This window comes from Polistes fuscatus, unplaced genomic scaffold (genome assembly GCF_010416935.1).
Source record: "Polistes fuscatus isolate 324 unplaced genomic scaffold, CU_Pfus_HIC Scaffold1, whole genome shotgun sequence".
Taxonomy (NCBI): domain Eukaryota; kingdom Metazoa; phylum Arthropoda; class Insecta; order Hymenoptera; family Vespidae; genus Polistes; species Polistes fuscatus.
The window spans coordinates 16589431-16604604 of NW_025112997.1; the positions used below are offsets into that span (position 1 = coordinate 16589431).

Below are 15174 nucleotides of genomic sequence, written 5' to 3' on the forward strand. Positions count from 1 at the left end.
AAATTTCCGATCTAACGTTAGAAAAATTTCTTATCAGAGATATTTCGAGTGACGAATTCCTGATACTTATTTGGAAAATTGATGAAGAGAGTACGAGAATTCCCGGTAGATCGTGGTACCCGGAAGCAAACTGGAATGAAATAGAAAGAGAGAAGGGGGGAGAAAAGGAGGTAAGGTTTGGTCCGTTGCCGTTGGCAGATGCACGAAGAATTTCTCACAGCATCGCGGCCCAGTTTTATATAAATCTATAGCATTATCCGCGTAAGCGTAACGCGGTTCCGCGTAAACTTATGTTAGTCGTACTTTTGACGGACGTTGAAGAACGCACGAAGTGCATAGCTGCCAAGAAAGTTGTACGCGAATTTCTGTTTATCTTGCAAATCGTTCGCACTAAGGAAATCGAACGGTTGCATAAAATGATGAGAAGTAATGCATTTCTCCTTATTATTGCATACTTACTGTATTCAAGAATATACAGCTATAGTATTTCTTATAATCTCAATATTAGTATCGATATATTGTAGAATAATAAGATTTTATTGCTTACTTTGTCCTTATCTTAATTTCCTTTCCTACGCATATCGATGATTATATTCAAATTAATAAAGAGATAAGATACTTTATTTATTAATTTCTTATTTTAACTTTTGAAATGTGTGTGATCCTATATATTTAGTTTATTGATAAAATATGTATTAATGGATTTGTTTCTAGTACGAGTTGAAGAACATGACATTTCTAAGTTGATATACCTTTACAAATTGAATTATACATAATGTATAATTGTTCTGTGCTTAATCCATGGCGTTGTGATTGCTGTATCATGAACGATAGGTATATGACGCCCTTCGTTAAGTGATCATTGTACCGCGATTCCACACATAAGTCCTCCGTTCTTGAACGTGCAGAACAAATTTTTCACTTTGTTAAAAGGTTTAAATTAATCTCAGATCTCCATTTCGTCATTCAATTTCAGTTGGAAATTTTTTGTTGAAGTTGGAATATATAAAAGATTTTCAATAATTAATAGTATAATTTATTTTAACATTCATTATCAAGATATTGTTCATTTCAATAAACTTCTTAGATTTAAATTGCATATAAATATTTTTTTGACAGAAATATATGACTATAATAACTTTAATATTTTTCAATCAGTTTTTATTGCCTACTTTTTATAGAAATACAATTCACGTCATATTATTATGTCAGTATTAATAATGGAATATCTATCTTATACGCAGTAACGCTGTGATTAAAGGTAAAAGTAATGAAATTATTCCCATTTTTTCCATACTTGAAGAATTGCAATTGTCAGTTTCACAAGTTCTTATAACACAACTTTTTACTTGAATGTCTGATATTGGAATTCTACTACAAGACACCAAGTTCTTTGGAGTACATCCTCGATATACTTCATTTTTCAAAGTTGTACCTATAATATAATAAATTCAAATTCACATTTGAATGTCATATGATATTGAATGAAATTTAGTGATATATAAATATTTATTGTTAAATAATAAAATGAAGAGAGAGAGAGAGAGAGAGAGAGAGAAAAGTTTCAATAAATCTCAAGACTAACATTCATATTAATTCGTAATGATTATTTCGACATTTAAAATAAGTTACATGATATATATTACTTACCATTTAGTGTAGTCAGACGTGCCTCGACGCATTCATACGTTATGTTTTCACCTTCTTTAAGCCAATCTGCTTGTATACATAATATTATTAATAATTTTCAAATATAATAATTAACAATTTATAAATTATTATTAATTGTCAATTTAGATAATTGTATGTTATAGAGTTTTTGAATGTATTAAAAATATAGTATAATCTATACATATATGAATATATACAATACCATTATCAATAAAATCTAATTCCGGACCTTGCTTCAATGAGTTAGTTGTCGTAGTTGTCGTCGACTTTGTTGACGACTGCGTCGATTCCGTCGTCGGATTTGTTGACGGCTGCGTCGATTCCGTCGTCGGATTTGTTGACGGCTGCGTCGATTCCGTCGTCGGATTTGTTGACGGCTGCGTCGATTCCGTCGTCGGATTTGTTGACGGCTGCGTCGATTCCGTCGTCGGATTTGTTGACGGCTGCGTCGGTTCCGTCGTCGAAATTGTTGTCGGCTGCGTCGATTTCGTCGTCGGATTTGTTGACGACTGTGTCGTAGTTGTCATTAATGGACAATCTTCACTCTTGCCTAGACTATTTACACAATCTGAGTTTTGGCCGTCACATATGTAACACTTTAATCCCTCACCTGGTACAGACAAATAAGAATTATAGCTTATTCAAATAAATATTCAATTTTTGATCTCATAATAGGAAGCCATTTGTTTTCTTTTTTTTTTAAGAGGTTGTGATCACTTAAATAACATTCAAAGAAATTAGAATACGCAATCGTTTACCTAACTCGATCGACGCAAAAAGAAGACTCGTGAATAAAAGACACGACACAATTAGAGTGTAAGATCGTCTTAGTGACATGTTGAACGAGCTTTTCCTAGACTTTCACGTAATAAGTTTGACTACCTCTCTTTGACTGACACGAAACTGCGAGAGAACAAACATTTTTTATTAATCCTTATCATTTCTCTATCAATCGATTGGCTCTACATAACAGTTTATCTCGATAAAGAGCACCAATCGATATCGTTATCTTTGGTGAGTCGTGATTAAAAGAACTTCTTTGGAAAAACTTTACCATTATACTTTCCGTTTCTCTGTTAAAGTATCCTCATTTGCTCATAACGATAAGATATAGAATGTTATCTATCGTACTGCTGCTTCTTTTTGATCCTTATCTACAATCGAAGATACGATTGATATTATTTTTCTTCTTGCTTATATTAAAAATCGCTCGTTATAAGAATGATTATCAATAGAATGGAATTGCAGCTTTTAATTGAAGTATTTTTACAAATTATATCCAATAAGGGAGCCGGACTAAAACTTAATTCTTTTTGCACATAGAAAAAAGTAGTTACATTCTTGCACCTATGAAATCCTGCAGAAAACTCGCACTATTTGATGATAAAACTTGTTAAATAATGTAAAATTTTCCTTTTTTAATAATTTCCTATCTGCCAAAGTATAAATTTCTTAATACGGTCCAGTTATTAAATCTACCTTGGAATTATATATACGTATACTTTTTATTCTATGACGGAATAAATTATGAAGATAAATATTGCATAATAAAATTCACTGAAAACATAAATCTAATCGATTTGTGGTCACGATTTAAAAAAAAATATTATGTATTATTTAAGAAAAATTAATTGATTAAAAAAATTCAGGTTATTCTATTATTTAAATATATTAACGATTTTACGTAAATTTTCTTCTTCAGTATCGAAAAGAGAAAGATTCATTGAGAGGATATAAGACGAATACTGATTTAAATTTATTCCAAAGAAGGAGAAAAAGATACGCGAGAAAGATGAGAGACTATTGCGTTGTTGGTACGTAAATGTATTCGCTTTCAACGATGAAGCCAAATAATAACAATGATCATGAGGGATTGCTGATGTGAATGTCATTAGCACTTCCACTTGTAGTGCACGTTATTTCGTATTGTTTGAAAAACTGTTAAAAAACATTGGTAAGAAAAGAAAAAAAGAAAGCACTGTAAGAAAAACAAATACTTGTAATTAGAATTGTTAATTCTAAGCTCGTTATTAAAAATGATCGTTCATCGAACATTTAGAAAAGTATATTCTGGTACGCTTGATTCTAATATAATGCAATATAATGCAATACAAATCTAACGCTTTATAGATGCTTCATGCAATAATTAATCAACAGCATTATCATTTTATGTCTAAAACGTTACTGTGAATTTAAATTATTAAAAATATAAAAGTTGCTTTAATATTTTAAAGTGAATAACTGAAATATCTTAACATTAACGAATGTAGTTTCTTTTTTATCTATATGTCACTAATAATTGAGATATTTGCGGTTAACATTAATGTTACAGCTTATGCAAAAACAGAAGAATAATTTCTTAAGAAAATATAATATGTTAATTAATAAAAATATTTATATCAGAGATTCGTAGCTCATATTTACTTCTCTTGGATAATATTTACGTTAACATGAAATTTATAGTAAATTTAATTACCATTTAATATAATCTGTTGCACTACGGGTCAAGATAATGTATGACTTTAACATTGAAACCTGTTATTAGTGACAAACCTTCGGAAAGGATTTATCGACAACCTAAATCTGGATCATGCAATGAATCCAACTAACTAACAAAACAATTCCAACCAACGGAAGTTGTCGTTACGATAACTGATTGGCATTCGCTTTGCGATAATCGGACCGTTGTGTTAATTTACTTTGCGAACACTTTATTAATTAAGGTGCAGAAATATTTTCAAAAGAATACAAAAGCACTTATGCATTCCAACAATTTTTATTTTTTATAGTTATCAAACACTGATAAGTGGTTTGTTTCTATTTTTCTTACTGTTATTTTACTGTTGTCATCTTAAAGTAAATAAATGTAATAAACCAATTATACATTATTCGTACAAATTGAAAATTAAATAATAATCATAATTTATTTGTTAACAATGTTCTGATAAATACGCAATCAGCTCGCGAAGTTTTAGTCTGATATTGATAAGATATCAATAGATTAGTTTAAATCTTGCTGCTATTGAAAAATTCCTTATCATTACGTTGATAGTTTCAATACAGAAGAAAATAGCAATGCAATCATCGGTCAAGCACAACATATCTGGAAAATTTACAAGGTTGTGACGATTGCTTGTGTGAGATTCTAAATAATTTTAAAAGAAAATAAAATTGCGATAATATTATTGCAATTTTCTACGTTTTTGATACTCAGATATTGGATATTAAATAAATCGATGAAATCCAGTATTATATTTGTTAAAAAAATGTAGAAGTTGAAAGATGTAAAAGAAAATTTGAAAATATGATAGCAACCATAACTTTCGTAAAAGCTTTTTCGTCTCCGTGAGTTTTCTCGTGAGGAGCGACGTAAATTGCTGTGCTTTTCGCCTTATAAATTTTAATTTTATATTATCATGTATCCTATGAGTGTAAGATGTATTTTATTATTCTAATGAAATAAATAAATACTGGTAGAGAGAGAAAATATAACAGTGCATCGATATGGTAGAATAAAAACAAAAATTTATTTTTTATTTCGTTTTTCGTTCCTAGTTTACCGTGACCTATAAAAAAAACGAGTTTACTTGACAAATTCCGCAAAAAGGTGAAAGCAACGACAGAGAAAGCCTCATCTCATTGTTGTTTTAAGATTTATCTTTAACAACTTGGCACCGGTCATGGCATATTTTACGAGTCGTCCGTTTCAATGTCACGCAGGTGTGTCGAATTGGATTTTCCACAGATGTTGAAAATAAGAATTATATGTACAATATATACCTCTATAGATATGGCTAAAAAAAATTAGAGCATTTTTTTCACTATTTGAAATCGATTTGACGCGCTCTAACATGAAATTTTTTTCAGACCCCATATAAGGATTACCCTAATATACTCGCACGTTATATGTAATATCTCCTCATATGTTACTATTTTATTGCAAAATACCATAACCGAGTATAAGAAACACATAGACGATTGTAAAACGTTTCAAATATTATTTAAAAAGTATACATACTGAACTCTTCCTTAATTTCCTCGTCTTGGACTCCGATTTATAACATTCCACTCCCACGCATCTGCAATTCCCAGCGTGACTAATATATCCTCCTAATTCGCATTAGCCGCAAATGTGCCCTTAATGAGGGTTATTCCGTGCGTGAACTCGAAGGATAGAAGAGGGACCGCCTAGAATGCATTGTGCGATGTTCACAACGAGGTTTCAAAGAATTCTTCTTCATTTTTTAATTAACCTTTGTCTATCACAAAGGCTTGTAAATAATGTACGAGTAAGAAAGAGAGAAAGAAAAATTATAATATTAATTGTATAGAATCACAAATTCAACTTGTTATTTCAAAAAAGATCAATCTTAATGATTTTATAACCTAATTTTTATTATAAGGAAAAATAAATAAATTTTATTTCTATGCTGTATTGATTGACTCGAACAATGATACTTTATTTACTTTTCAATTAAACATTAAATATTATCGAAAGTTTTATTGTAAAATACCTTTGACAATAAAAAACCGATTGTTCTTTTTATTTGATAAGCTATAATATTAATTTACTGATTTTGTCTTTCCTTATTAGATAGAAATTATATTTAGTGATGTAGTAAACGGTACTCGTTAGATACTCGATCGTTGTACCGAGAATCAAGTAAAGATAACGATACGAGTAAATATTTCTTTAAGATCGATTATAAATACTGAACAAAAATAATTTAATTTTGTTATTGTAATGAAAAATGAACATCGACTATTTTCATACGTCAATGTATTTATTTATCTCTATTTTCAATATCACAATTTTCATAGTAATCTATGTATCTAAAAATGAATCCCTGTTACCCTTGGTCACGCCATAACATGAGAACGATTTTATCGATTTCATTTATCTTTTTTTTTTTAAATTTTCTAATACTTTGTAGAAAGTTCTTACGGAAAGAAAAATTAAGAAAATCGCTAACAAAATTTCAAAATTTGAGTGGATTTACGCGTGCAGCGGACATTTTTTCGTGAACCTCGCGTGAATTTGGTCAAATGCAAAGCGTTGCCTAGCAACATAAATACGTGTTTTTACACGAAATAAAAAAAGATACGTGTTTTTACGTGAAATAAAAATTTAAAAGGCTGCAATATATTGACGGTACAAAGGTAGCAAAATCAATAGTTTTTTAATTGAAAACTTGAATGATTTGGTTGTTTAAAATGCCACCAAAAAAATCTTTGGAGGCATTAGGCCGCACAATGCAAGATTTAAAAAACAACCAAAACCGGTTTGATGGTGCGATGATTCTATTGGCAGGTGATTTTCGACAAACATTGCCAGTGATTCCACGATCAACGACAGCAGACGAACTAATTGCATGTTTGAAGTAGTCCATTTTATGAAAATACGTTAAAACACTTAAATTAAATATTAACATGCGAGTCGCATTGCAAAACGACCGGTCTGGAGACGTTTTTTCCAAACAATTGCTCGACATTGGTAATTGCAAAATTCCCGTTGACACATCGTCTGGATACATTACATTCCCTGCCAATTTTTGTGACTTATTAAATTATTAAACTTAGTCATTGCTGGTGCGTTATTATGTAGGATCACCCATTGTTACTCTTATCGTAGGAGAAGATTATATTACGTTTAAACCGATATTCGTAGAAATTTCTGCGAAAAATCTGTATCTTTTATTCTCTATCGTATCGGAAGATAAACAGGCTTAGAACGAAATATTTTATATCTGCTTTTTTATTTTACCGGTTTCTCATTTGTCATTGTCAAGAATTTCTAGGAAATGTGAGAGATATGAATTTATTTCCGACATTGCCGAAAAACGCTTTGCATTGAGGACAATGCCGAGGAATTGCTAACATTGCCTGATTTCCCACTATTCCGATAGCATATATATATATATCTTGTTATATCAAAAAGATACAAACGACACTGATTCTGGAATTGCGTGCTTTTCAATTAAAAAAAAAACCGGAAACCAAGCGCGTCGGAGGTCATTTTTTTCAATCGTAAACATCCTGATGATAAGGAATAATTTGCGTTAACTCTACTGTAATTGTAATACAATTGTACAGGAAAGTAAAATATTCCAAAGCTTTTCTATTGATAAGATATATTATTGATAAGAATTTTTTTATCGCAAAGTATTATCTCTTCGATAAGGCAGAGATGGATAAATCAATTTATGAAATATATAATAATGATAAATGATACAAAAAATAACACATATATTACAACTTCGCGCTATTTATTAATTCTAATAATCGATAATGAGAATAGAAAACGGGATTTCAAGGAAATAACATATTAGCTATCTTATTTTTCGTATTTTATGGATCATAATTGCAAAAAAACATTGTTTTCATAATACTCATTTTTGAACTATAATACCCAATAATACGTAAGTATTCTTTATTTTAAAGTTTAAAATCGCTACTATTTAACATACATCGATATAACGGCGGATTAAGCAGTAAGCGGACTAACATAAGCGGCCGCATGGGACCGCGGAATAAAAAAGGGTCTCGAATGATCCTCGAGGTCTTAAAATTTCTTTTCATTGGGGTTTGAAGAAAATTATATTTTTTTAATAAATTTATTTAATACGTAATTTTTGTTATGTGTCATATAATCGCATGCAATAATTGGTATATTCTAAAATCTGTTGATTTAAATTGATTTATTTTGTCGCTTGGTGTACGTCTGAAATATTAATGTATAAGAATAAAAGAATAAAATAAAAATATTAATGTATAAGAATAAACCCAAATATTTGGTTTTTTACGGACGTATTTGGTATGTATGTGACTTCTTGACATTCCCTAATTTCGATTTTTCACGATAACATATATAATAAATCCTATGATTAAATTGTTTAAACTATATTTCCTAATGTTATTTTACGTTTAATGTTAATACGATAGACATTTAGGATAAATCGTAGAATTTTAAGTGCAATTAATTACGAATAATTAGATATATCTTACAATATCAGCTCGGTATAAAAATATTATAGTCGAAATAACATGGGTCAAGTCTTACGATATAGTTCTAGGCACACCGAGACGGATTGGACTGTCGGCCGGTGGCAAACGATCGAGTAAGAACTCGAAACGTGACGCGCCTACGTCGAAGGATTACGCGAAGTAAGGCTCACGGCCAAGTTCAGGGCCAACGAGATCGGATCTGCCATTAAAATTACAAAACAAGATTCCACGTGCGTTCTCTTTCTGTCTGTCTGTCCCTCTCTCTCTCTCTCTCTTTTTTCCTCTACTTTTTCTCTTTCTCTTTTGACTTTCACTACGACGTACTCATCGATCGACATCAACAATTTTCTCCTAAAATTTTCGATTATCTTTTACTAAATCGAAATAAAGAATAAACAAACAACCGGAAACGTCGTTTCGCGTGTATTTATTATTTTCAAAAAAGTGATGATTACAAATTTTATCTAGATTAAATAAAGTTCATTCTACTTAAAACACTTGTTTGCATAACGAACAGTTCGGGAGATTACATGTAAAATTACTTATAAAACTTCATAGGAGGCACCCTATTTAAATATATTGTATATGCATAACAAAAGCTATATACGTGTTTATAATTATGACAGTGAATTAATATAAATCAAAATATCAAAAAATATAATTTTATAATTTATTTGATATAACTGTTATTATTATTGTAAGATAAATCATAAAATGAATTTTTTCCAATTTTTGACTTACAATTAGTCTACTATTATAATTACAGAAACATATATAAATTGTAAGCACACATATATATTTATATCTACTAATTATATAGATTATAAGATATAAAAACATGTTTCAATTTAATGATAAAAATAACATCTAATTTCCATTTCAATCAGGAATTGAAATGAAAACATTGCATAAACTCTTACGAGTATTTAAAGCTCGATACTAAGAGATCGTGAGCGCAGTAAGACCAAACCCGTCGTAGAGCTTATACTACGTTTAAGTTTGCAGGGAAGGAAAGACATTGGTGGCCAAGTTCAGGGCTAACAAGATCCAATCCTGTCCTGACTCTTTGCTCGCTCGAAGGCAGCCTCTGCATAAGGCCCACCTTTTCTCTTCGCGTAAAAGGACTCCATGGTAAACCTCGGCGTTACTTCGACCACAACCTCCCTCTTTTCTTCTTATTCTCCTTTCTCTTTTATTTTCCCGTGTTCAGAGTTGCCTGCCATTCACTCGTTTTATCTTGCTTTTGACCCTCATGCTTTCTTTCTCTCTCTTTCTTTGCCCATTACACTCTTATCTCCTTATCTTCTTCTTCTTCTTCTTCTTCTTCTTCTTCTTCTTCTTCTTCTTCTTATAATTATTCTTCTTCCTCTCTTTTTAATGCCTATTAATGCAGACACTGTATCGTTTCTCTCTTCAAATGACATACGTTCAAGTACACTCCTTTAAGTCGATTTCATTAACACTGATCGACCAAGTCAATTTTATTTATATAAAAACGTTCTTATATAATTTTTAACAATATTTTATAAATAATGTTAACAAAATGTTATATTACATTCTTTTATATAACATATGATCATAGTCCGGTAAAAATCAATGAATATACATTTTACGAACGTTTTATGTTTGTAAAACCAACTGTGTGTTGATCGTGAAAAATTAACGGAATTGTTGTTTGTCATTTTTATTCAAGGAAGTATTTTATTTGTTATTTATTGACAAAAAGAAATTCATGTTCTTTTGAACGTTGTTTTCTCTTGACAGAATCGAAAAGATATACTATACCTTAACGCAAAGAGCCGTTTAACTGTCCCTCGACCGTTACTAATTTTAACTCTTTCCAGTACCACCGGTGAATACACATATATTTATGAGTGTACTTTTCTGCAGTTCGAAGCTCGGGGAAAGAGTTTTTGAACGAAGAAGCGTGAAATGACTCTCGAGCAAAAGAATATGTAATTTTCGTGCTGTCTCGGAGATACGTTCAAGGATAGAACGGGTTTTAGTTTTAACTGGCAAAGACAAATTTATTTTCCATCTATCTCCGATGAACTATATGGATTCGTGAATGTTTTACGATAGTTAATATTTTTCATTAATCCCGTTCATATAAAATTCAATGAATAATCCGTTGGAACTCAAATATTTTATATTACAAATTTAATATTTATATCAATGTGAATACGACTTGAATATATTTACTCTATTGTTTTACTAATATATATTATATATGTTGCTTTATTATATTTATTAGTTTATATTTTTTAACATGAAAATATTAATCGAACATTAAAGTATCGTATATTCTAAGATTTTAAATGTAAAATATAATGTATCTATAGTATAGTATATACATCTATACTAACAGTACTAGAAAATAATCTTTTGTGAAAAAAATATAACGTTATAGCAGCGATCTAGAAATGGCACCCCTACCGAGCATCATTAGTGACGCTCAACATTAACAAACAAAACGATAAGAATTTCATAGCTTCTACCAATGATCGCTCGATTTCTTCAGCCTTCTCACAATTTGTAGTACATTTTTTGCAATGATCGTGAACTTCTTGCTCCGTACGACCTTAATTCACCGAGAGTTACATTATGTACGCACCGGACGGCTAGAAACATGTAGCAGATTCCAGCTAGAATTCTCCGAGCGCAATAGAGTAAATGGAGGCGTTTCCATGAATCGTTGAAAAGAGATATTTTATTGTTAATAAGTGTCCATAGAATTTAGGACTATTTAGATTAGAAAATCAAAGCTACTGGAATTCTTGCGTGCAGTTAAAAACGTGAAACCTTCTTATTAACTAATTTATTTCAACTTGATTTACGTATACTAAAGTTTGACATATATTAGTACGACCGAAAAAATTTATTTAGAATTTGTTTTTTTTTTATTCGATTGACTAGAAAAAATATTAATACATTGTTTATAGACTTTTTTTTAACTCGATTGCATCTGATCCGAATATGATTTCAAAAAATCATATATATTTTATCTATATAATATTTTAAGCTGTGATAATAATAATATTTTGTAGTGTGATACCATTAAAAATATGTTTCCACATTTAAACAAACAATATACGAAAAACTTATTAGTATTATACATGTCCCGTGTACAATATATTAGAAATAAAATTCGGATATAGGAATAATTAATTGGTTTATAAGATGGAAATTAAATCAATTTATTTGCTCGTGTAGTAAGGATGCATTCAATTTGATTAATATAAATGTATTATTTGATTGAGCTTAATCTTTTCTGTTTCAGATTCACATTGAAAAATATATAAATTAATTAGCATATATTTTAGTGGAATTTTCTACGAAATAAAGATTTCTAAAGAACTTTCATATGAAACATCCCACATTTCTACAAAACTGATTTCCAGTTTCTTTGAAGTTTTGTATCTTTAATCCTCCCACCAGTATTTTCATTTGTAGTATTATCATTATATAGTTGCGATCCGTCGGCTTTATAAGTACTTATTAAAAGTATTCCAACGTAATAATGCGACACAAGGAAGGAGCGAAGCTAATTAGAAGGAAATCTCATAGAAGAATCCAGGAAACGTTGTCGTCAATCGGTCTCGCTTGGTTGGTCGACGTTAAAAGCGTTTAGCGCGCATCGAGGAAATGTTTTCACGTGAACAGATGTTCTAAGATTTCCTACTAAATGTCCGTTGAACTTAGATAGGTGTTCATTTATCAAAATTCGATTAATTCCATTTGGAGAAAGGTCAAATTATTCGTGAGATCTCATAAAAGATAATTTGAAAATTTTACCTATTAGTCAGTTTGTTATATTTTCAGATCAAATATCTGAACTTACAATTAGCTATATTGAAAGGTTTCGACACGGCTCACAAAGTCACCAGATGTTCGTCCCTCGATTGGCTTCGTATTTTCAAGCATCCTCTTGTGGGATTGAAAATAAGAAGCCTTGCGCGATATTTTAATAACTTAAGACGATTAAAATTTTGTTCACGATATTATATTTATTTTCTATTTTATATTTTGTAAAGAAATATTTTAATTGTAGAGAACTTTTTTCATTTTCCCTACATTTTTCTTTACAATAGGAAAATGATAGGATAGCTAATTCTATGAGATTTATACATCAATTTACGAGTAAATTGTATCACATCTAACAATCTAGTTCGTGACACAAAAATAATCTATCTTTAACTCACCACTTTGGCATAAATAAGTACTCTTAAGTTCAGAGTTTAGATATGTACTAACCCAGATCTCGAAAGTCGCACACGCGAATGTCTGCTTGTACAATAACGAGATCAACCATTCACGAGTGTCCTCTGATAGGCGCTTACGTAGGCGAAGCGCAACTTCGTCGTTCGGTCGAATACTTCCCAGAATCGCATTAAACTTAACTCGTTTCTTTATTTACTTTTCGTAAGTGAGGGACTTGAAAATGTTCCTCTTTCAAGGTTGTTCTTAGAACAAAAATTTGTACTTTTATTTTAAAATTTTAATCTAACACGGTCTAATAGAAAGAAAGAAAAATAAGAACGCGATCAAATATGATCCAATATAAATACAAAAACATTTTAATAATAAATAATTCATTTTCTTTTATTCTTATTAACAAAAATTTTAAAACTCGAAATTTGACATAATAATTTAAACTTAACATTAAGAGTAAACAATTTATTCAGTGATCAAAAAATAAAATAAAATTTGTGCCATAAATAATGACACTGAATTAAATAAATAAAAAAAATGGAATAAAAATTATTTTACGATTCATTTTATAATATCAATAATTGTTATATAAAATAAGTCATAAAATGAATTTTTTCAATTATTCGACAACAATTACTCATCCTTTTACAATTACCAACATATTTAGAAGTCGATATTGGATCGTCGATATCTATATTTACTAAAATATAGATATATAAATCCTTATAAATTAAAGAGAATGATTTCCATCTTACACGAAAAGGAAAATAATCGAGATCTTCGTGAAATCTATTATTCGTTAAAATTCATTAAGGTAGTCTCAATTTAATTAAAGTTATCTTTATCGTACAAGCAACCTTAAAACATTAAAGATTTGATCCTACAATGATGTTTGAAAGTGAATCAGAAAGAATAGATGTTTCGTGAACGTCGGAGTATTCGAAACGCACACGTTGAACGTCTATGGCAGGAAGGTTCGAATCCCTGAAGGTATTCACGAACCTGAATTCTTCCATTCCTCTTCTCCCTTTGTCCCACCTTCTCGGCTTCTCTCTTTCATGTCTACCCTTCTGCGATTCGCATCCTCTTACTCACTCCGCCGTCTACATTCTGGAATGTGGTTGTTCCACTCCATAGCGATACAACTACCGCCTACATACTTACTACGAAGCCTGTCTTACGCTACGATACCTGTGTGTGATGTAAGAAACGCCTAGTCAAATTTACGTGTCTCCAAAGATCGCCCATATAATCGAGAAGTGTTTTCTCTAATCTCCATTAACTTTGTTGTTCTTAGATTTATGTTTTCTTTCGGATCAAAAAAACATTTCTATTATTTACCATTAACAAAACAAGGTATCACAAGTAGTATCATTTTTATAACCACATTACTTTAATCTATTGCAGACAAGACTATTCGAAATTAAATATTCCGCGAAACCGAATCAGTTGTGATAGTCCTTGGAAATTGTCAGTGACTATTTCTGCCTGGAGTACTTATAGCACTCCAATATGCCAAATTCTAGACATATGAACAAGATTAATAAAATGATTAATCTTTTATCAACATATTTTTATTAGGAATATAAATTGTGTTTGTATATGGGCTCGTCAGTCACAGTGATATATTTATACGAGACGCATACATGTAGATACATTTGAGTGGTTCTTATTTTAGGTATTTTTGAATTTTTATTCTCTCAGAGGCAATAAAACAAAATATCCTTCAAGTTTCAAATCTTTATCTCAATTTTAATCTTCGCCAACGAGGTAAGTTTCCCATCTAAATAACATGAGACTTTTTTGGCATTGAATGATCAATTTTTTATTCCAGTCAAAATAATTGTTTACATTTTTTGTGTCTAAATAAAAAGTTGGCTAATTCTGAATGTATTACTATTTATTATCTATTATTATTTTGTTTAATATATGGGTTCTTCTTTTTTTATATGTATCTAAAAAAGGAGACCTTAAAAACACCTTCGAACGGTGTCCTTAACGATGATGAATAATAAGGATGCAATAAAGACCGTAACATTATCTCATTTTACAAAAGAATGAGCAATCAAGTGAACTAGGTATATATATATATACCAGGGAGAGGGAGAGAGAGAGAGAGAGAGAGAGAGAGAGAGAGAGAGAACGATCTGAGTTTTAGCAAGGCTATCTTTGAAGAGTAATTACGATATTCGATTATGTACCGTTACATTCATATCAACTTGCAACCACTTATGGTTGCCTATTCACAGCGTAGGACCACGCATGGAAATTGGAACCGTGTCGGCG

At 30.5% G+C, this 15174-nt stretch overlaps 1 protein-coding gene across 1 annotated transcript; it reads right to left on the reverse strand.

The window, feature by feature from the left end:
• Positions 1–1229: 1229 nt before the first annotated feature.
• Positions 1230–12988, reverse strand: LOC122516857 (mucin-2-like). The gene is made up of 4 exons (XM_043635085.1): positions 12931–12988; positions 1874–2281; positions 1651–1716; positions 1230–1435 (listed from the first exon to the last, which is right to left on the reverse strand). Exons 1-4 carry the CDS (start codon positions 12986–12988, stop codon positions 1230–1232), a joined length of 738 nt encoding a protein of 245 aa, XP_043491020.1.
• Between the last annotated feature and the right edge of the window lie 2186 nt (positions 12989–15174).